Source organism: Delphinapterus leucas, chromosome 1 (assembly GCF_059928025.1).
Source record: "Delphinapterus leucas isolate spDelLeu-1000000601 "Yukka" chromosome 1, BTC_Dleu_Yukka2, whole genome shotgun sequence".
Lineage (NCBI taxonomy): Eukaryota > Metazoa > Chordata > Mammalia > Artiodactyla > Monodontidae > Delphinapterus > Delphinapterus leucas.
Window position 1 is genome coordinate 39,511,029 of NC_143129.1, and position 23,350 is coordinate 39,534,378.

At 39.2% G+C, this 23,350-nt stretch overlaps 1 protein-coding gene across 2 annotated transcripts in view; it reads right to left on the minus strand.

Moving 5' to 3' along the window:
• The window catches only part of PPP1R15B (protein phosphatase 1 regulatory subunit 15B), a 31,395-nt gene that overhangs the window by 5,438 nt on the left and 2,607 nt on the right, over nucleotides 1-23,350 (minus strand). The window contains exon 2 of one of the 2 annotated variants that reach the window (XM_022593694.3): nucleotides 16,398-20,635. The exons of the other annotated variant lie outside the window; for it this stretch is intronic. Coding sequence (XP_022449402.1) covers nucleotides 20,414-20,635 — 222 coding nt within the window. The 3' untranslated portion in view covers nucleotides 16,398-20,413. Of the gene's footprint in view, nucleotides 1-16,397; nucleotides 20,636-23,350 lie in introns of those variants that run through there. 2 annotated transcript variants of the gene reach the window in all.

Sequence of the window (23,350 nt, forward strand, 5' to 3'; positions counted from 1 at the left end):
CACCTACCAAGCGGTGGCAGAAGACCTCAAACTTCCCAAAAGGCAAGAAACTCCCCATGTCCCTGGGTAGGGCAAAAGAAAAAAGAAAAAACAGAGACAAAAGAATAGGGAGGGGACCTGCACCTCTGGGAGGGAGCTGTGAAGGAGGAAAAGTTTCCACACACTAGGAAGTCCCTTCACTGGCAGAGATGGTGGGGGGAGGGGGGGAAGGGGGGAAGCTTCAGAGCCACGGAGAAGAGCGCAGCAACAGGGGTGCAGAGGGCAAAGTGGAAAGATTCTTGCACAGAGGATCGGTGCCAAGCAGCACTCATCAGCCCGAGAGGCTTATCTGCTCACCCGCTGGGGCTGGTGGGGGCTGGGAGCTGAGGCTCGGGCTTCAGAGGTCAGATCCCAGGGAGAGGACTGGGGTTGGCTGCGTGAGCACAGCCAGAAGGGGGATAGTGCACCACAGCTAGCCGGGATGGAGTCCGGGAAAAAGTCTGGAACTGCCGAAGAGGCAAGAGACAGCTGTTTCGGGTTGAGCGAAGAGAGGGGATTCAGAGCACCGCCTAAACAAGCTCCAGAGACGGGCGTGAGCCGAGGCTATCAGCGCGGACCCCAGAGACGGGCCTGAGACGCTAAGGCTGCTGCTGCAGCCACCAAGAAGCCTGTGTGCGAGCACAGGTCACTCTCCACACCTCCCTTCCGGGGAGCCTGTGCAGCCCGCCACTGCCAGGGTCCCGGGATCCAGGGACAACTCCCCCGGGAGAACGCACGGTGCACCTCAGGCTGGTGCAACGTCACGCCGGCCTCTGCCGCCGCAGGCTCGCCCCGCACTCCGTGCCCCTCCCTCCCCCCGGCCTGAGTGAGCCAGAGCCCCCGAAGCAGCTGCTCCTTTAACTCCGTCCTGTCTGAGCGAAGAACAGACGCGCTCAGGTAACCTACACGCTGAGGCGGGACCACATCCAAAGCTGAACCCCAAGAGCTGTGCGAACAAAGAAGAGAAAGGGAAATCTCTCCCAGCAGCCTCAGGAGCACCGGATTAAATCTCCACAGTCAACTTGATGTACCCAGAATCTGTGGAATACCTGAATAGACAACGAATCATCCCAAAACTGAGGTGGTGGACTTTGTGTGATTTTGTCGGTATAGCTTTGCTTTTACCATTTGTCCTAGGGTTCTGTCTGTCCGTTCTTTTTGGTTTTTTTGGTTGTTTTAGTATACTTTTTTAGCACTTGTTATCATTGGCAGATTTGTTTTTTGTTTGGTTTCTCTCTTCCTTCTTTCTTTTTTTATTACTTTTTAATTTTAATAATTAAAAAATAATTTTGTAATAACTTTTTTTTCTTTCTTTCTTTTTTTAATTCTCCATTTTCTTCTGAGCTGTGTGGCTGACAGGGTCTTGGTGCTCTGGCTGGGTGTCAGGCCTGTGCCTCTGAGGTGGTAGAGCCAAGTTCAGGACATTGGTCTGCCAGAGACCTCTCAGCTCCATGTAATATCAAATGGCGAAAGCTCTCCCAGAGGTCTTCATCTCAACACTAAGACCCAGCTCCACTCGACGACCAGCAAGCTACAGTGCTGGACACCCTATGCCAAACAACTAGCAAGACAGGAACACAACCCCACCCATTAGCAGAGAGGTTGCCTAAAATCATAAGAAGTTCACAGACACCCCAAAACACACCACCGGACACGGTTCTGCCCACCAGAAAGACAATATCCAGCCTCATCCACCAGAACACAGGCACCAGTCCTCTCCACGAGGAGGCCTACACAACCCACTGAAAAACCTTACCCACTGGGGCAGACACCAAAAACAATGGGAACTATGAACCAGTAGCCTGCAAAAAGGAGACACAAAACATAGTAAGTTAAGCAAAATGAGAAGACAGAGAAACATACAGCAGATGAAGGAGCAAGGTAAAAACCCACCAGACCAACAAACGAAGAGGAAATAGGCAGTCTATCTGAAAAAGAAATCAGAGTAATGTTAGTAAAGATGATCCAAAATCTTGGAAACAGAATGGAGAAAATACAAGAAACGTTTAACAAGGATCTAGAAGAACTAAAGAGCAAACAAACAATGATGAACGACACAATAAATGAAATTTAAAATTCTCTAGAAGGAATCAATAGCAGAGTAACTGAGGCAGAAGAACGGATAAGTGACCTGGAAGATAAAATAGTGGAAATAACTACCACAAAGCAGAATAAAGAAAAAAGAATGAAAAGAATTGAGAACAGTCTCAGAGACTTCTGGGGCAACATTAAACACACCAACATTCGAATTACAGGGGTCCCAGAAGAAGAAGAGAAAAAGAAAGGGACTGAGAAAATATTTGAAGGGATTATAGTTGAAAACTTCCCTAATATGGGAAATGAAATAGTCAAGTCCAGGAAGCACAGAGAGTCCCATACAGGATAAATCAAAGGAGAAACACGCCAAGACACATATTAATCAAACTATCAAAAGTTAAATAGAAAGAAAAAATATTAAAAGCAGCAAGGAAAGACAACAAATAACATACAAGGGAATCCCCATAAGGTTAAAAGCTGATCTTTCAGCAGAAACTGTGCAAGCCAGAAGGGAGTGGCAGGACATATTTAAAGTGATGAAAGGGAAAAACCTACAACCAAGATTACTCTACCCAGCAAGGATCTCATTCAGATTCGACGGAGAAATTAAAACCTTTACAGACAAGCAAAAGCTAAGAGAATGCAGCACCACCAAACCAGCTTTACAACAAATGCTAAAGGAACTTCTCTAGGCAGGAAACACAAGAGAAGGAAAAGACCTACAATAACAAACCCAAAACAGTTAAGAAAATGGTAATAGGAACATACATATCGATAACTACCTTAAATGTGAATGGATTAAATGCCCCAACCAAAAGACATAGACTGGCTGAATGGATACAAAAACAAGACCCATATATATGTTGTCTACAAGAGACCCACTTCAGACCTAGGGACACATACAGACTGAAAGTGAGGGGATGGAAAAAGATATTCCTTGCAAATGGAAATCAAAAGAAAGCTGGAGTAGCAACTCTCATATCAGACAAGTAGACTTTAAAATAAAGACTATTACAAGAGACAAAAAGGACACTACATAGTGATCAAGGGATCAATCCAAGAAGAAAATATAACAATTGTAAATCTTTATGCAGCCAACATAGGAGCACCTCAATACATAAGGCAAATACTAACAGCCATAAAAGGAGAAATCGACAGTAACACAATCATAGTAGGGGCCTTTAACACCTCACTTACACCAATGGACAGATCATCCAAAATGAAATTAAATAAGGAAACACAAGCTTTAAATGACACATTAAACAAGATGGACTTAATTGATATTTATAGGACATTCTATCCAAAAACAACAGAATACAGTTTCTTCTCAAGTGCTCATGGAACATTCTCCAGGATAGGTCATATCTTGGATCACAAATCAAGCCTTGGTAAATTTAAGAAAATTGAAATCGTATCAAGTATCTTTTCTGACCACAATGCTATGAGACTAGATATCAATTACAGGAAAAAATCTGTAAAAAATACAAACACATGGAGGCTAAACAGTACACTACTAAATAACCAAGAGATCACTGAAGAAATCAAAGGGGAAATCAAAAAATACCTAGAAACAAATGACAATGAAAACAAGATGACCCAGAACCTATGGGATGCAGCAAAAGCAGTTCTAAGAGGGAAGTTTATAGCAATACAATCCTACCTCAAGAAACAACAAACATCTCAAATAAACAACCTAACCTTACACCTAAAGCAATTAGAGAAAGAAGAACAAAAAAACCCCAAAGTTAGCAGAAGGAAAGAAATCATAAAGATCAGATCAGAAATAAATGAAAAAGAAATGAAGGAAACAATAGCAAAGATCAATAAAACTAAAAGCTGGTTCTTTGAGAAGATAAATAAAATTGATAAACCATTAGCCAGACTCATCAAGAAAAAAAAGAAGATGCAAATCAATAGAATTAGAAATGAAAAAGGAGAAGTAACAACTGACACTGCAGAAATACAAAGGATCATGAGAGATTACTACAAGCAACTATATGCCAATAACATGGACAACCTTGGAAAAATGGACAAATTCTTAGAAAAGCACAACCTTCCAAGATTGAGCCAGGAAGAAATGGAAAATATAAACAGACCAATCAAAAGCACTGAAATTGAGACTGTGATTAAAAGTCTTCCAACAAGTCTTCCCTGGTGGCACAGTGGTTGAGAGCCCGCCTGCCAATGCAGGGGACACGGGTTCGTGCCCCAGTCCGGGAGGATCCCACATGCCGCAGAGTGGCTGGCCTGTGAGCCATGGCCACTGAGCCTGCACGTCCGGAGCCTGTGCTCCTCAGTGGGAGAGGCCACAACACTGAGAGGCCCGCGTACCGCAAAAAAAAAAAAAAAAAAAAAGTCTTCCAACAAACAAAAGTCCAAGGCCAGATGGCATCCCAGGCAAATTCTATCAAACACTTAGAGAAGAGCTAACACCTATCCTTCTCAAACTCTTCCAAAATATAACAGAGGAAGGAACACTCCCCAACTCATTCTACGAGGCCACCATCACCCTGATACCAAAACCAGACAAAGAAGTCACAAAGAAAGAAAACTACAGGTCAATATCACTGATGAACTTAGAGGCAAAAAACCTCAACAAAATACTAGCAAACAGAATCCAACAGCACATTAAAAGGATCATACACCATGGTCAAGTGGGGTTTATCCCAGGAATGCAAGGATTCTTCAATATACGCAAATCAATCAACGTGATAAAACATATTAACAGACTGAAGGAGAAAAACAATATGATCATCTCAATAGATGCAGAAAAAGCTTTTGACAAAATTCAACACCCATTTATGATAAAAAACCTTCCAGAAAGTAGGCATAGAAGAAACTTACCTCAACATAATAAAGGCCATATATGACAAACCCACAGCTAACATTATTCTCAGTGGTGAAAAACTGAAAACATTTTCTCTAAGATCAGGAATAAGACAACGTTGTCCCTCTCACCACTATTATTCAACATAGTTTTGGAAGTTTTAGCCACAGCAATCAGAGAAGAAAAAGCAATAAAAGGAATACAAATTGGAAAAGAAGAAGTAAAACTGTCACCTTTTGCAGATGACATGATACTATACATAGAGAATCCTAAAGATGCTACCAGAAAACTACTATAGCTAATACAGGATAACAGCAGGATACAAAATTAATGCACAGAAATCTCTTACATTCCTATACACTAATGATGAAAACTCTGAAAGAGAAATTAAGGAAACAATCCCATTTACCATTGCAACAAAAAGAATAAAATGGGCTTCCCTGGTGGCACATTGGTTGAGAATCTGCCTGCCAATCCAGGGGACACGGGTTCAAGCCCTGGTCTGGGAAGATCCTACATGCCGCGGAGCAACTAGGCCCCTGAGCCACAACTACTGAGCCTGCGCGTCTGGAGCCTGTGCTCTGCAACAAGAGAGGCCGCGATAGTGAGAGGCCCATGCACCGCGATGAAGAGTGGCCCCCACTTGCCGCAACTAGCAAAAGCCCTCACACAGAAATGAAGACCCAACACAGCCAAAAATAAATAAATAAATAAATATGTTAAAAACAAGAATAAAATATCTGGGAATAAACCTACCTAAGGAGACAAAAGATTTGTATGCAGAAAACTATAAGACACTGATGAAAGAAATTAAAGATGATACAAACATATAGAGAGATATACCATGTTCTTGGATTGGAAGAATCAACATTGTGAAAATGACTATGCTACCCAAAGCAATCTACAGATTCAATTCAATCCCTATCAAACTATCAATGGCATTTTTCACAGAACTAGAACAAAAAAATTCACAATTTGTATGGGAACACAAAAGACCCCTAATAGCCAAAGCAATCTTGAGAAAGAAAAACGGAGCTGGAGGAATCAATCAGTCTCCCAGACTTCAGACTATATTACAAAACAACAGTAATCAAGACAGTATGGTACTGGCACAAAAACAAATATAGATCAATGGAACAGGATAGAAAGCCCAGAGATAAACCCACACACATATGATCAGCTTATTTTTAATAAAGGAGGCAAGAATATACAATGGAGAAAAGACAGTCTCTTCAATAAGTGGTGCTGGGAAAACTAGACAGCTACATATAAAATAATGAAATTAGAACACTCCCTAACACCATACACAAAAATAAACTCAAAATGGATTAGAGACCTAAATGTAAGACTGGACACTATAAAACTCTTAGAGGAAAACATAGGAAGAACACTCTTTTTTATTTTATTTTATTTTATTTTTGCGGTATGCAGGCCTCTCACTGTTGTGGCTTCTCCCGTTGCAGAGCACAGGCTCCAGACGCGCAGGCTCAGCGGCCATGGCTCATGGGCCCAGCTGTTCCGCGGCATGTGGGACCTTTCCGGACCGGGTCACGAACCCGTGTCCCCTGCATCAGCAGGCAGACTCTCAACCACTGTGCCACCAGGGAAGCCCAAAGAACACTCTTTGACATAAATCACAGCAAGTTCTTTTTAGATCCACCTCCCAGAGTAATGGAAATAAAAACAAAAAATAAACAAATGGGACCTAATGAAACTTAAAAGCTTTTGCAAAGCAAAGGAAACTACAAACAAGACAAAAAGACGACACTCAGAATGGGAGAAAATATTTGCAAATGAATCAAAGGACAAAGGATTATTCTCCAAAATATATAAACAGCTCATGCAGCTCAACATTAAAAAAAACAAACAACACAATCCAAAAATGGGCAGAAGACCTAAATAGACATTTCTCCAAAGAACACATACAGATGGCCAAGAAGCACATGAAAAGCTGCTCAACATCACTAATTATTAGAGAAATGCAAATCAAAACTACAATGAGGTATCACCTCACACCAGTTAGAATGGGCATCATCAGAAAATCTATAAACAACAAATGCTGGAGAGGGTGTGGAGAAAAGGGAACCCTCTTGCACTGTTGTTGGGAATGTACATTGATACAGCCACTATGGAGAACAGTATAAAGGTTCCTTAGAAAACCAAAAATAGAATTACCATATGACCCAGCAATCCCACTACTGGGCATATACACAGAGAAACCATGATTCAAAAAGACACATGTGCCCCAATGTTCATTGCAGCACTATTTACAATAAACAGGTCATGGAAGCAACCTAAATGCCCATTGACAGACGAATGGATAAAGAAGATGTGATACATATACACAATGGAATATTACTCAGCCATAAAAAGGAACGAAATTTGGTCATTTGTAGAGACGTGGATGGATCTACAGACTGTCATACAGAGTGAAGTAAGTCAGAAAGAGAAAAATATCGTATATTAATGCATACATGTGGAACCTAGAAAAATGGTACAGATCAGGCTTCCCTAGTGGCGCAGTGGTTGAGAGTTTGCCTGCCCATGCAGGGGACACGGGTTTGTGCCCCGGTCCAGGAAGATCCCACATGCCATGGAGCAGCTGGGCCCGTGAGCCATGGCCGCTGAGCCTGCGCGTCCGGAGCCTGTGCTCCGCAACAGGAGGGTCCACAACAGTGAGAGGCCCGCGTACCGCAAAAAAAAAAAAAAAAAAAAATGGTACAGATGAACCAGTTTGCAGGGCAGAAATAGAGACACAGATGTAGAGAACAAACATATGGACACCAAGGGGGGAAAGTTGTGGGGGTGTGGGTAGTGGTGGTGGGATGAATTGGGAGATTGGGATTGACATATATACACTAATACGTATAAAATAGGTAACTAATAAGAACCTGCTGTATAAAAAATAAATAAAATAAAATCCAAAACAAAAAGAGAAAACATACAGATGGCAAATAAGCACGTAAAAAGATGCTCCACATCATATGTCATCAGGGAAATGCAAGGTAAAACAACAATGAGACACCACTCCACACCTATTAGCATGGCCAAAACCCAGAGCACTGACAACATGAAAGGCTGGTGAGGATGTGGAGCAACAGGAACTCTCATCATTGCTGGCGGGAACGCAAAAATGGTGCAGCCACTTCGGAAGACATTTTGGTGCTTTCTTAAAAAACTAAACAGTTTTACCAGACGATCCAGCAATCACACTCCTTGGTATTTATCCAAAGGAAATGAAAACTTATGTTCACACAAAAACCTGCACAGAGATGTGTATAGCAGCTTTATTCATAATTGCCAAACAGAAGCAACCAAAAGATGTCTTTCAGTCCTTCAGTGATGAATAAATAAAATATGGTACATTCAGACAATGGAATATTATTCAAGGCCAAAAAGAAATGAGCTATCAAGCCATGAAAAAGATATGGAGAAACCTCAAATGCATATTACTAAGTCAAAGAAGCCAATCTGAAGAGGATTTCAACTGTAGGACATTCTGCAAAGGTAAAACTATGGAGAAAGTAAAAAGATCAGTGGTGCCAGAGCCTGGGGAAGGGGAGGGAGGGATGAATATGGGAGGTGGGTGCACAGAGGAGTTTTTAGGGCAGTGGAACTATTCTGTGTGATACTATTATGGTGGATTCATGTCATTTTACATTTGTCCAAACCCACAGAACGTACAATACTCAGAATGACACTGATGTAAACTGTGGGCTTTAAGTGATTATGACATGCCAGCGTAGGTTCATCATTTGTAACAAATGTCCACACTCTGGGGATGCTGATGCTGGGGGAGGCTGTGCATCTGGGGGGGGCAGGGGCAGGGGGCATATGGGAAATCTCTGTACCTTCCTCTCAATTTTGCTGTGAACTTTAAACTGTTCTAAAAAATTGTCTTAAAAAAATAATGACAGTAGTGAAGGCAGAAATAAAACAGTCAATTCAACAATTATAGTTGGTGATTTTGATACACCTCTCTCAATAATTGTTAAAACAACTAGATAGAAAATCAGTGAGTATATAGAGAACTTGAACAGCACTATCAACCAGCTTGACCTAACTGACACATAGAAAACATGTCACCCTGCAACATCAGAACACACACTGTAACACACTGGTGGTGCAGTGGTTAAGAATCCACCTGCCAGTGCAGGGAACATGAGTTCAAGCCCTGGTCCAGGAAGTTCCCACATGCCACAGAGCAAGTAAGCCCGTGCGCCACAACTACTGAGCCTGCACTCTAGAGCCCGTGAGCTACAGCTGCTGAAGCCGGCGCACCTAGAGCTCATGCTCTGCAACAAGAAAAGCCACTGTAATGAGAAGCCCACGCATCGCAATGAAGAGTAACCCCCACTCACCGCAACTAGAGAAAGCCTGTGTTCAGCAACAAAGACCCAACACAGGGACTGCTGTAGTGGCACAGTGGTTAGGAATCTGCCTGCCAGTGCAGGGGACATGGGTTCAAGCCCTGGTCCAGGAAGATCCCACATGCTGTGGAGCACCTAGGCCTGTGCACAACAACTACTGAGCCCGTGCTATAGAGCCCGCGAGCCACAACTACTGAGCCTGCATGCCACAACTACTGAAGCCCGCACACCTAGAGCCCATGCTCCTCAACAAGATAAGCCACCTCTTTGAGAGGCCAGCGCACCACAACAAAGAGTAGCCCCCACTCACCACAACTAGAGAAGGCCCGTGCTCAGCAGCGAGGACCCAATGCAGCCAAAAATAAATAAATTTATATAAAAAAAAAGACCCAACACAGCCAAAAATAAATTAATTTTTTTAAAAAGCTGGTTTATATATTTTTTTAAAATACCCTTTTTTGGTCAAATATATATGGAACATTCTATAGGATAGACACATGAATGGGCATAAAATGAGTGTTAATAAATGTAAAAGGATTAATATCAGATAAAGTATGTTCTCTATCCACAGTGCAATTAAATTAGAAATCAACAAGAAATTTTGGAAATTCCCAAATACTTGAAAGTTAACACACTTCAAACATGGTTCATAGAAGAAAGCACAAGGGAAATTTTAGAAAATATCTGGAACTGTATGAAAATAAAAACACAACGTGTAAACACATTTGAGAAGCAGCTAAAGCAGTGTTTATAGGGAAATTTATAGCATTGGGTACTTACATTAGAAGAAAAGAAAGATTTTGCATCAGTGGTTTAAGTTCCATCTTAAGAAATTAGAAAAAGACAATTAAATCAAACCCAAAGACTGTGAAAGAAGGAAAAAGACTACAAGTCAGAAATCAGTGGACCTGAACACAAAATAGAGCAAAGTAAAAAAAAAAAAAAAAAATAGAGAAAAAACATCAATGAAACCAAAAGCTGTTTGGTTTTTTTTGTGTGGTACGCGGGCCTCTCACTGTTGTGGCCTCTCCCGTTGCGGAGCACAGGCTCCGGACGCGCAGGCTCAGTGGCCATGGCTCACGGGCCCAGCCGCTCCATGGCATGTTGGATCTTCCCAGACCGGGGCACGAACCCATGTCCCTGCATCAGCAGGCAGACTCTCAACCACTGCGCCACCAGGGAAGCCCCAAAAGCTGTTTTTTTTAAGATCAGTAAGACTGATAAACCTCTTGACAGACTGATAAGAAAGAAAAAAGACATAAATTACCAACATTGAGAATGAAAGAGAAGACATCATCAGTCCTAATGATCAGGCAAGGATGTTTGCTCTCGCTGCTTCTATTCAAAAACGTACTAAAGGGACTTCCCTGGTGGCACCAGTGGTTAAGACTCCACGCTCCCAATTCAGGGGGCCCAGGTTAGATCCCTGGTCAAGGAACTAGATCCCACATGCATGCCGCAACTAAGAGTTCGCATGCCGCAAATAAAGAGACAGTGAGCCACAACTAAAGGAGCCCGCCTGCTGCAACTAAGACCCAATGCAGCCAAATAAATAAATAAATAAATATTAAAAAAATAGAAAACCTGAGGGAATTTTTTAAAATGTACTAAATATCCTAGCCAGTACAATAAGACAAGAAAAAAAGAAATAAAAGACATATACTGTTAATATTCTAAAATGTGATCATCTATGTAAAAAATTTGAAGATCACAGGATACAAGATCAATATACAAAAATAAATACATGTATTTCATATATTTCATAAGTGTATATGAAAATCTATGAAACATTGCTGATAGAAATATTTTAAAACCCAAATAAATGGAGAGATGTAGTGTGCTTATGGATCAGAAGACTCAATATTGCTAAGATGTCAACACTGTAAAGTCAGTCTATAAAGTCAGTGCAATCCCATTCAATAGCCTAGTAAGTTCGGGGTTTTTTTTGGTAGAATTAATAAGCTGCTTCTAAAATTCAAAGAGAAATGCAAAGGAGCAACAACAGCCAAAACTATTTTGAAAAAGAACAAAGTGATTTCAAGACTTATTATAATGTTAACAGTAATCAAGACAGTGTAGCATTTATGTAAGGACAGAGATACAGATCATTGAAATAGAATAGAGGGTCCAGAAATAGACTCAAGTATATTTTCAATTGATTTTTAACAACGGTGCCAAGGTTACCTTTCAACAATTTAATATCTGTGTGCAAAAACATGAGTCTCAACCCTTACTTCATACCATATACAAAAGTTAACTCAAAATGGATCATTGACTTAAATGTCAGAATTAAAAGCATAAAACTTCCAGAAAAAAAAACAAGCAAAAATATTTGTGACCTTGGGTTAGGGAAAGATTTATGAGATAGGGCAAAAATTCATGGACCATAGAGGAAAAAAATAGATAAATTGGACTTCGGCAAAATTAAAAATATTGCTCTTCAAATGACATTAAGAAAAGGCAAGCTACAGACTAAGAAAAAATATTTTACAGACACACACACAACTTGGTTTAAAAAATGGACGAAAGATTTGAACACATATTTTACCATATCATTAAACGTCAAGGAAATGAAAAGTTACACTAAAATGAGATGTCACTACAAACCCACTAGAATAACTAAACTTAAAAAGATTTACAACATCAAGTATTGGCAAGGGCATGGAACAACTGGATTCTCATACTGTGCTGACAAGTGGTACAGCCAGTTTGGAGAACTGGGAGTTTTCTTATGAAGTTAAACACATATATACTTACCATTTGATGCAGCAATATCATTCTTGAATTTATCCAAAAGGAATGAAAATGTATATCCACAGAAACACTTATATGCAAAGGTTCATAGCAGCCTTAATCACCACAGCCACAAACTGAAACAAATCAACTGTCCATCTACTAGTTATTGAATAAATAAATCGTGGCATAATCATACAATGGAATACTGCTCAGCAACAAAAAAGAATGGACTGCTGATATATTCAACAGCACAGATGAATATCAAAGCATTACATTGGATAAGAGAAGCCAGACACAAAAAGGTACGTGCTGTATGTATGACACCATTTTTACAAAATTCCAGAAAAGGTGAAACAGTGATAAAAAGCAGATCAATGGCTGCAAAAAGCTGGAGGTTGGGGAGGTGGTTGAATAGAAATGATCATGAGGGAACTTTCTGGAGTGATGGAAATGCTTTATATTTTTGCTGTGGTAGTGTTTACATGACTGTACACACTTCTCAAAACTCATTGAATTTTACACTTAAAATTGGTGAATTTTATTATATGTAAATTATACCTCAATAAGCTGATTGGAAAAAAAAGAAGTCCTTAACCAGCAAAATTGGATACGAATGATACCCTGCCTAATGAAGAAGTGCCTTTCATAACACTGATCTAATTTCAATAAGCCTCATGCTATCACTTGAAAGATCAGTAATGAAGACATAACATCAACTGATTTAAAACCTTAGGTGTAAAGTCATCACTAGCCATATTAGCTTCTCAAAAATATCTCAAGTACTAAAGATAAAAATGTTTACATTAGATTATATTACTTTTCACACATTTATTTGCTTCTTTGAAACAAAAGCAATTAAATTAATTTGAATTAATAAATTTCAACCGTTGTGTGGGGTAGGGAAACCTATTCATTGGGAGAAGGAGGCTCTGGAAATTGTCACTTGAGTTAAAGAAAAGCATACTGTGCACCTAAGACATTCTGGTCCCTGTGCTGAGGACCCCTCCACCAAAGAGGTGACAATCTACAGGAAGAAATGGAATTGCAAACACAATTACAATTCAATGTGATGAACAGTGATAAGAACATGTACAGGGCGCTGTAATACTGAAAAACACAATAATGAGCTCTGAGGATGTAGAGGTGGAGTCAGCAAGGAAGCCTTTAGAGGGTAGATGAAACCTGATGACAGAAGGTAAATATTCCCAAGGGACCCTGAGACGGTTCTATGCCAAATGAAAGGGGTAATAAGGGACACTGGAAAAAATGAAATCTTGCTATTTGTGACAACCTGGATGGACCTCTCGGGCACTGAGCTAAATGAAATAAGTCAGTATACTCTCTCTTATATGTGGAATCTAAAACAACAACAACAACTGGACAAAAAAAACAAGCTCAAAGATACAGATATAACTGATTGGTTTTTGCCAGAGACTAAGTGGGGGTGGGGGTGGGAGAAAAGGGTGAACCGTTGTTGTTGTTTTTGTTTAGTTTAAATAAATTTAATTTTTTAATGACTGAATGAGAGAAAGGGAAAAAGAAGGGACATTAGCTAATGTAACTGTCATCCCATCTGGAACAACCTGGGAAATTAATTGCAAGAATATGCACCTGCTTCAACCCTATGACTTCCCAGCAGGACTTTTCTTCTGTAATTCAATATTATTCTAAAAGTATTGCCATCTCTCAGGCAGTACTGGGTTACACCCCCCCAGGCCAACCAAGCTGTGACTTTCAGTAGGTTGTCCTGGGGAAGGGAATCTGTTCAGAGGTGAATATCTAGAAAAATATGGCAAACAGAAATAAAAACAAACAAAAAACTCCCATGCAAATTCCTGAAAGTACAAAAACACGCCTACCCTCCCTACTCAGAAACGAAAGGAAAAGCACCACAATAATACAGTTGAAAGGTGCCTCAGTCACTGCAGGCACAGGAAAATTGTATGCAAACATGTAATGGCCTCCATTCTGCACACCTGGAAGCGGATCGGAGCAGCCCCTTGGAGCTAATACCAAACCTACCAAAGAGCAGTCCTGGATATCCACCTGGCCTTGGCTACTAGCTCTAAGAGGGAAACAGGTAACACCAACACAAACCCCAGACCAATAGTTCTTGAGGCTCTTTTCCTCTTTCCACGCCAGTTGCATGTATAATTCTGTAATCAGGCACAGTGAGACCCCATGCTCCGAGCAATGTGGCACCCTCTCTCCTCTCGTTGAGAATGACTGCCCTGATGCACAGGAATGCAATAGAAAACTGAATGCTGAGCAAATAGTTAAGTGAGAGAAAACCCTAACTAGAAAAACCCTAATACAAAACCCCAGCAAATATCCATACATCAGCCTCCTATATCTCACCTCCAATCTCCTAAATCGTCATATTCATTTTATTATTCCTCCATGTGGATCAGGAAGAATCAATTCATTTATTTGTGTTCAAATACACTTCTTGGTTCTCCCATAAGGAACAGCCCCCATTGATGGGTAGTTACCACTAAAAGGTGGAGTCACAATGGGCCAGGCAGGCCTAGAATGGGCACAGCAGGGCAGTTGCCATCTTGTTTATACACCAAGGGAATGACCTCTAAGCAAGCAACAGCCATCAGATTAGTAATAAAAGGAATCTGTCAGGCACTCCGAGATGGCAAGTCACGCCATCTGGTGGAATCAACAGTGCATCTCTAGAAACTCAAAGCCAACCTGCCGAAAAAGGAGTAGAACTGAAATTTCTGGTGTGGTGGGAAAAATACTTTGGTACTCTAGTACAATACTTCGGTACTCTTTAATTCTGGAAAAGAAAGGTCTCAGCTGATTTGCTCACATAGTAACTTCATAAATTAACATGCACCTTGTTAATGACACTCAAATTAATTGATGCGGTATCCCTAAGCACAAAGTTCAATTACAATTGAAATTTGTAATTACATTCTACAAATTTAGAGCTTACTACAGCTTCTCCCTAAGGACCCTTCAGTTCTGTGATTCCGTATCATCTACGGCTGAGGCACATTGGATTCTAATCAGACATGGCTGTGCTGATGAACTCTCAGTAAAGGCTGTACGGGAACTCACTTTAGGAAAAGTTATTAACTCATTCAGCAAACATCTGTTGACTATCTATAATGTGCCAGCAACAGTCCTAGGCTGTGTGTATAACTTTAAAAGGTAAAGATAGTGGGAAAAAGGGGTTGGAGGGTAGGGTGGTCAGAGGTCTCTTGGAGATGATATTTGAGATCCAAACAGTCTTCTCATGATGAAATTTGTTTTTAAAAACAACCATTCCAGAACATATATCTAGATGAGCCTTTTTCAAAATCCTTTTGGGACTTCTCTCTGGTTTTTGCCTTCAAAGCCAGTGTGTGAAGCCCATTAGGAAAAACAGGCTTACCTCAAAGCAGCATCATCCAGCTTTAGTACCACCTCTTTCTTTGACCCTAAATATCTTTGGGATATTTCTTAAAGTTAATCCAGTCTCAGTGTATATAACCTAGCATTTTGGTGGGGAAATGTGCAATAAGTGTCTTCTTGATGGATAGTATCGCTAATGAACACACCTCTGGCAACTGTGCTGTTCTTTTGCTGTGAAAGTCCTCATCCCTCTTCTTCTAGGTAAGGATCTATGAAACAGTAGCAAAGGCAGGAGGAAAGTGGAAGAAAAGGATAGTACTGAGACAAAGGGAGGGGTAATGGATTAAAGAACAAAACCTGAAAAATCGCTCCAAAGCATCTTCATAGTTCAGCTTTCTAGACCTATGTTCCCATTAGATCTCCAGGGTATCCTCTCCGTGGGTCAAGCAACCCACTTTCCATAAATCTAGTTTCCCCTATCTTTCCCTGGTGAAATTAAGGAGTCGGCCAATGGTAAAACAATGATGTGACTCAAATTGTTACACAGTACTACCACCTCCAGTGTGTTCTCCATTCCACATGTAAAAATTATTTCTAACTTCCCTGATGTCAAAACTGTCACTAATATGTATTAATCCAAAGCATTATAGGTCTTGTATGAATCCTCAAAGTGAGCAGGGTTAGATCTATTTATCCTATTTATTACACCTATTTTTGCAGAGCTTGATATCATGCTTCCTTTGTATTTTAAAGTCATAATTAACCAATAAAAACTTAGTCTCAATGGAGCAAATCCAGGCAGAAAAAGACTTTTTTTGTATTGACCAAAGCATTCAACTAAGTCCATAAGAATCCTGAGAAACAATGTAGGTATATTCCAAATAGCCAACATTCGTGTCATAATCAGTTGAATGAAGAAATATCAAAACCTCTTCACGCACGTAAAAAGAAATGAAGTCTCTTAGCTCAAAGAGGCATGCTGAGCAACATACTTACTCTTTAGAATGTACCAGATGTCTTTATATCTCTGTATTACTTTTATAAATAACATGAGATAAAAATGAAGATATTTCCATTTTTATTTTTAAAAGGTACATAAAGGAGGGTCCAAAGGAAGTCTCCAAATGAGACCAACAAGCTCCCAAATCTGTGTGTAACTATCAAAATTTCTGAGGTCAGCAATTAAATATTTGCTTTAAACTTTCTATTAAAGTAGAACAAAAAAGAAACACAGCACAACTTCTATAGGGATATCGGGATAGTCATTAACAATAAATCTGGCTTGGTGTAAACATGACTATTATTATATTTCCTCCCCTTCCTGGGGAGACATAGCCAAAAATGCTTAAATTAGCCCCAAGATGGTAATAGAAGTATAACCCGGGCCATCAAGTCAATCTGTACTAAACATTGATTTATCTGCAACTAAATGTTAATTTCTTTCTAGTTCAGAAATACACCTTTAATAATTTTTCAATAGCTTGGAAGATCCAAATGCCTAAATTAAGAATGCTATTATGCCTTAGTCCATGAACAGGCTTGCTATAGCCCAAATGTCCTTTTTTTCAGGATAAGAAGTTTGTTTTTTCTGATGTTACCATCACATTTATTCAATATCATGAGGTAACATCATGACTTACAAATACCATGGTTATCATTAATAATAATGCACAAAACAAAGAAACCGAATTCCCTGATACTTAGTAGAAACACTATGCCATTCCCAGAATATGAATTTACTGCTTCTGTGAATACTGTTTATTTTACTGTTGTTTTTTTTAAAATAAATTTGTTTGTATTTTTGGCTGTATTGGGTCTTCATTGCGGTGCATGGGCTTCTCATTGCGGTGGCTTCTCTCATTGTGGAGCACGGGCTCTAGGTGGGAGGGCCTCAGTAGTTGTGGCGCACAGGCTCAGTTGCTCTGTGGCATGTGGGATCTTCCCGGCCCAGGGCTTGAACTCGTGTCCCCTGCATTCTTAACCACTGCACCACTAGGGAAGCCCACAATTTTACTGTTTTCTTTGCAGAAGAAATACATAGCTGGGGCCAATTTTAGAATCAAACCCCCATTCTCTAAGAAGGGCATTTCATACGCTAAGAACTAAATTCTTTTTTCTAATACCAAAATGTGGTTTACAATTATTTTTATCCCCTTACCATTCCTTCCGCTTCAGTTAGTTGTGGTGTAATTTCCATGTCACATAACCTTTTTTTTTTTTTTTGCGGTACGCGGGCCTCTCACTCCTGTGGCCTCTCCCGTTGCGGAGCGCAGGCTCAGCGGCCATGGCTCATGGGCCCAGCCGCTCCACGGCACCTGGGATCCTCCTGGACGGGGGCACGAACCCGCGCCCCCTGCATCGACAGGCGGACTCTCAACCACTGCGCCACCAGAGAAGCCCCACGTAACCTTTTTAAACCACATAAATTTGTGCAGCACCTTTAAAGTTTAAGTGCTTCTACAAAAACACCTGATTTAATTCTGGAAATCCTGCTCAGTAATACTGAAAATAATGTAAAATACAATATAAAATTGAACCAAAATATCTTGTAACATTTAAAAATTGCAAATATATTTATTACAATTTACAGATTAGCTAAGTTATATACACAAATATAATTTTAGCTATAAAGTCCCAACAAACTGGTTACATTTACATCATTCGATCTGTAGAAGCCAATTTAGATGTCTTCTAGTCCCCTAACTTCACCTTCCTTAAATTATAAAAAAATAAAATCTGATAGTTTTGATTTCAAGTTAAAGATGACGAGATGGTGTTATCACATTTGAACACTCAGAAAGGGAAATTTTACTTGTCTGTACAAAGCCTTTCATATGCTACATTGATACTTAAAGCACCATCGCAAGACTTTTAGGTGTGTAAAATGTTCAGTTAAAACTTCCAAGGATTTTAAGACTGAAGGTTTAACTTTGTTCTAACAACTAGAATCGGAATGAAACTGGTAAGAATTCTGTTTCTTCCCTTGTCCAACTTTAAAATGGTCCCTTTTGTCCTTATCACCGCCTGATCACTTCTTTTAAAGAAGGGTAGTAAATGGGAGAAATCTTCACCAAGCTTTTACGTATTTGGTAGTGAGGTTGGAATCTCAAGGGAATAATTCTCCAAAATCCAGTAAATGTAAAGATATCCCATTATTTTCATACATGCAGAGGTGCAAGATTTCAGAAACACAAAACACAACCTAAGTCTCTGAAAACAGTATACTTCAGTCTGGTTTTAAAAGAATGCCTACACATTTTCAAAGTTTTCTTTTCAAGGCAAGTGACACCTTCTTTCCAACCGACACAGCTGGTGTTTGAAACTTAGCTTATTTCCGTGTTGTTACACCAGACTCTATAAATGCATTCCCTGTGATTACCTAAAATGCAGGGGCACAAACCACATTGAAGAAGGGCTCTGCAAAAATCTGACTTTTACTTGTACTCTCAGTGTGTTTAAGTATGAATATATATATACACATATATATACATATTAACACTAGAGGCAGTTCTTAGAGCAACCCAAACAAATAAAATAATGACCAGGTAGATTATAAACTGAGGTAGTAACCCTGCAAGCACTTCTGATGAAAAATTTGTCCCCACTCTGAAACAAGTTCAAAATTAAGAGGTCATCTATTCTATTCATGTTTTCCATTACCTGTGACAGGAGGCACATGAAACAAAAATAGACCATTAAGGAGTTGGTTAACATTCCCTCAACCTAACAAATGCACACCATGTAGAACTAGCTAAATAAACCAAACACAATCAGTCACTGCAAAAACAGTTTGCTTTGGAAAATGAACATTGTCACTTTTGTTTATTAAGGATATCAGCTTTTTTCAAGTGGGAAAAAAAACAAAAGTAAACTTTGGGCTGAAGATATTAAGACTTTCTATTTGTTAAATCTATAGTTCTTTCCTGAAACTATAGGCCTTGCCATTACTTCTCTCACTATTAAAAAAGGAGAACACAATAAACTTGGATATTGACCGAAGTCTACATTTTACATTTCAAACTGGAAAATTAAGAACTGCCCATTTCCAAGTTCACAGTGCCATCCTGACAGGTTTTAAAAGTGACGGTGCTGAGGCATATTAATAACACTGGTTTTCTTTTGAGAGCACATACAACAAGACCAAATTGCTCTGAGATGTCTCCTATCTTCTTCCTAGGAAAATTCTAAGCTTTTAAATTTAAAAGCAACTATGATGCAATTATTGCTTCTGGAGTCTTTTACAACAATTTCTACCTATTGAAGACACAAAGAACCACCCAAGTGGGAACTATAATAACATATACAGAACCTTCTTCAAAAAAGAGTTTGCACAGAAATTAAGTATATCAGATGTTAAAATTTGGCAGAAATATGCAGCTTTCCCAAAGTAACAGAAAGTACTGCACATATAGGTTTTGTGGCAGTCCTTGGAAATATCCTAGGTAGAGCTTAATCTAGAAATAAAAACCCACCACCTATTTTCAACCAGTCATTTTTAGAAAGAAAGAAAAAAAACCACAATGACACAAGATAATGTACTTTAAGTTGGTAGTATATACAAGATTATTTTCTTAGCCTTGAAGTAGAAGGACCAAATTACTGAAACAAAAAGATATAGAGAAAACATAACAGCCCATTAATTTCAGAATGTTCAGAGGGAAAAAAGAGCCCAAAGTTTTTAGACAGGTACACGTAATTTAAATTAGAATGAAAAATGGGCTTCAAACCCTATAAATATTGTTTCCCAAGAAAATAAGTTTTCAAAGTGCAAAATTACACCTTAAGAGGTCCCCTTTTCACTTCAGCAAGCAAACAACATTCAAAAACAAATCCAACTAAACAAAAAAGGAGAATTGGAAATCACACCATCTCATCCTTCATTTTCAGGGCTTGGCTTCAAACCTGTACATTTCTGAGTGGGATATGTTGCAAAAAAAATATATTAAACTAGGTCACTGGATCCAAGTTGCATATACTCTAAGAAAAATGTCAAAGGACAGCTGCCAATTTTTGTTTTTAAAAGAAACCTCTCAAGTAAGAGGTAGTGTTTGCTAAGGCCAGAGGCTGTCACATCATCTTAACATTGCTCGAAAACATTAAGTCCTTTGAAGCACATTTCCTGGAGTCTATTAAACATTTTTTCTCTGTGCTCAAATGTCAAGCAGTATCCAATAGCGTCTTCTGTTTCTTGAATTCGTTTCTGGAACCTGCATCCATCCCGTGCAAATTCTTCCCATGGTCCTTTTCGATCCTCATCACCACTTATATAATACTCAGTAACTTCTTCAAGGAAGGTTACCTATAAAGATATAGACTAATTTTAATCTCAAATATAACAGAAGCACAAGGAAGGAATGAAGGGAGGAAGGAAGGGAGGGAGGGAGGAAAGAAGGAAGGGTTCTAACTGACTAGATGGCACCTGAATAAAACAGTGGGCACACACACACACACACACACACACACACACACAGTCCCATCCCGCATCCATTATCCGGTCAACCCCAGACTACCCCCTCCGGGTTTTGGTGTTAAAAATGAATCCAGATGGGTAAGTGAAATTCTCCTGATGTTATTAATCTTTATTTTTTTTTAATCTTTAGGGAAATCAATTCTGTGATACTCTTCCAAATGACAAATGTTTCCAAACAAAGTATTTCAGAAATATATTCCTGGAGTCAACGCTTTTATTACAACACAAAAGCTTTAACAAGATCATCACTTACTTCTATTCTTCCTTTTTCCAAAAAAATTTCACTTTTCAGTGCTTTCCAATTCTTGAATCATAAATATGTAGTATTATTCTTATATTATTACTTTTGTAATAAGAATACGGAAGAGAGTTACTTAATAAACAAACTGCAGCAAAATTAACGTATCTTTAAAGTTATGTTACTATAAGAGAGACTGTAAAGATAAAAACCCTCTTTGTATTCCTCCTCAATATGCTATCACTACATATACATGAAATTGAGAACATTACAATATACATGATCACATGGAGTGACAGTCCCTTTTAATCCCTACTTAATTTCTAATATAGAAGTTTTTCTTTTTTATCAAACACCAAAAGTAAAAACTTGTTTTAAAATACGTTCAATAGTTACATCAGCTAATCCCACTGTGACCTACTACTTTCATTCCCTTTACATCAGGCCAAGGAATGCCCCCGAGGACAACTAGTAGGTATGTAATACCTTAAAAGTTATTGCATTCTAGTGTTACTCATTGTGTCACCAAGATAAATAACAACAACAAACATTTATATAGTGGTTATCATATGCCAGGCTCTTTTCGAAGTACTTAGCAATTTTTATCTCACTTCATCATCATATCATCTCCATTGTACAGATAAGGAAATCAAGGTAGGTAGGTTAACTGACCTGTTCAAATCACACAGCTTCTATGGGTGCAATAAGGATTCAAACCCTGAGTCTGGCTCCACAATCTGCACGTTATGCCACGACACAAAGCATTTTAAACTCCCAGATCTGAAAGCCTCATTCTAAGAAGCAGGCACTATCCGTTATTCCCGTATCCCTAAAGAATGGCATCTAGTCAAAGGCTATAAATAATTTTACCATATCGCAGACATAATCCTTTGTAAATGTTGCTTCTAGTTCATAGTAACAGCTGAGACACATCTACTTGACTCATCTCAGTCTTATTCAATGAGCAAGCTAAAATGAGGCATGAGATTGGCCTGAGGTCCCGAACAAGAAAGAGCTACCATTTTAAAGTCAAGGCAACTAACTGTGAGTTTTAGCTACTCACCTCATTTAAACCGTGCAATAATTCATACAATAGTTATTATTATTATTATTACTTCCATAAGATAAATAAGTGAATCAAAGCCATGAGAGGTCAAGTTACTTCCTAGCTCTGGCTGTCTTCCCAAATCTCTTGGCCCTAACTACTCAGGAGTGGGGAACAAAGGTCTCCACGTGCCAAGTGCTCGTTCCATTGCCCCATTTCGCTTCTTATCTATTCACTAAATAGGTCATTTTGTCAGGGACCCTTTAAAAATATAGAGGAAAACTCTTTGATGACAGCATTTACAAAAGTGTAAACTGAAATTTAATTTTTAATATGCCTTATTCTGCTTCTACGGCTAAGACATAAGATTACCACCATTTAGGGACATTTTCTACCCCTGGAAGAGTTTCAAAGTATTAAGCTGGTCACTTGGAGCCAGTGGATGGTTCTTTCCACTTGAAACTTTGATGCTGCTGAATCTGAGGTCAATAATAATTTACCTACACCTTTCTCTTTCCAAATATAAGAAGAAACTTTCCCTTCACAATAAAAGGTACCCTGTTTGTCTGGGGGGATCACTCTCCAATTAATAACTTCAGTTGGATAAACAATAGAGAAAAAAAAAAAAAGCAATTCAAAAGACTCCCAAAATAAGGTTAACTTGACAACGTGTTGAAAGAGTAAAATAAAATGCTCCATGAAGTTTTAAGACTAGCCTGGGAATAGGAAGCAACTACTCAAGAAAACCAAATAAATGACCATCATTGTTACAAATGATTATTAACCTGTAGCTGGCCAATGATAACTAGTAATGCTTTCTCAAGAAAAGGCAACACTATTTCCTGTATTGTCTTTGACTGTCAATCAAAATCCCAAATGTCCAAAAGTTTTTAATACTGAAATTAGTATTTTCTTTCATGGCAAACAACCAGACAAATATGACTTGCTACTTGGTACCATCATCCCTTTGGGTTCTAACGGACAGGAATGAAGACACTGTTATCATGTACCTACAACACTAAGTGTCTGCAAACACCACATTTATTACCATTTAAAACTCTACGGCTATAATAAGACCGTCTCAATCTCTAGAATTAAATCGTGTACACACAAGGTTTAATTTTTCTGTTTCTTAAAAAAAAAGTGCAAAGTTTAAGCTTGGAGGAAAACAGCCCAGAGCTGCCAATCCAAAAGAAAACAGCACCTTCGAGCTAACATCTATACAATGGCACCTTCAATTCAGACAGGAACAACACTCTAA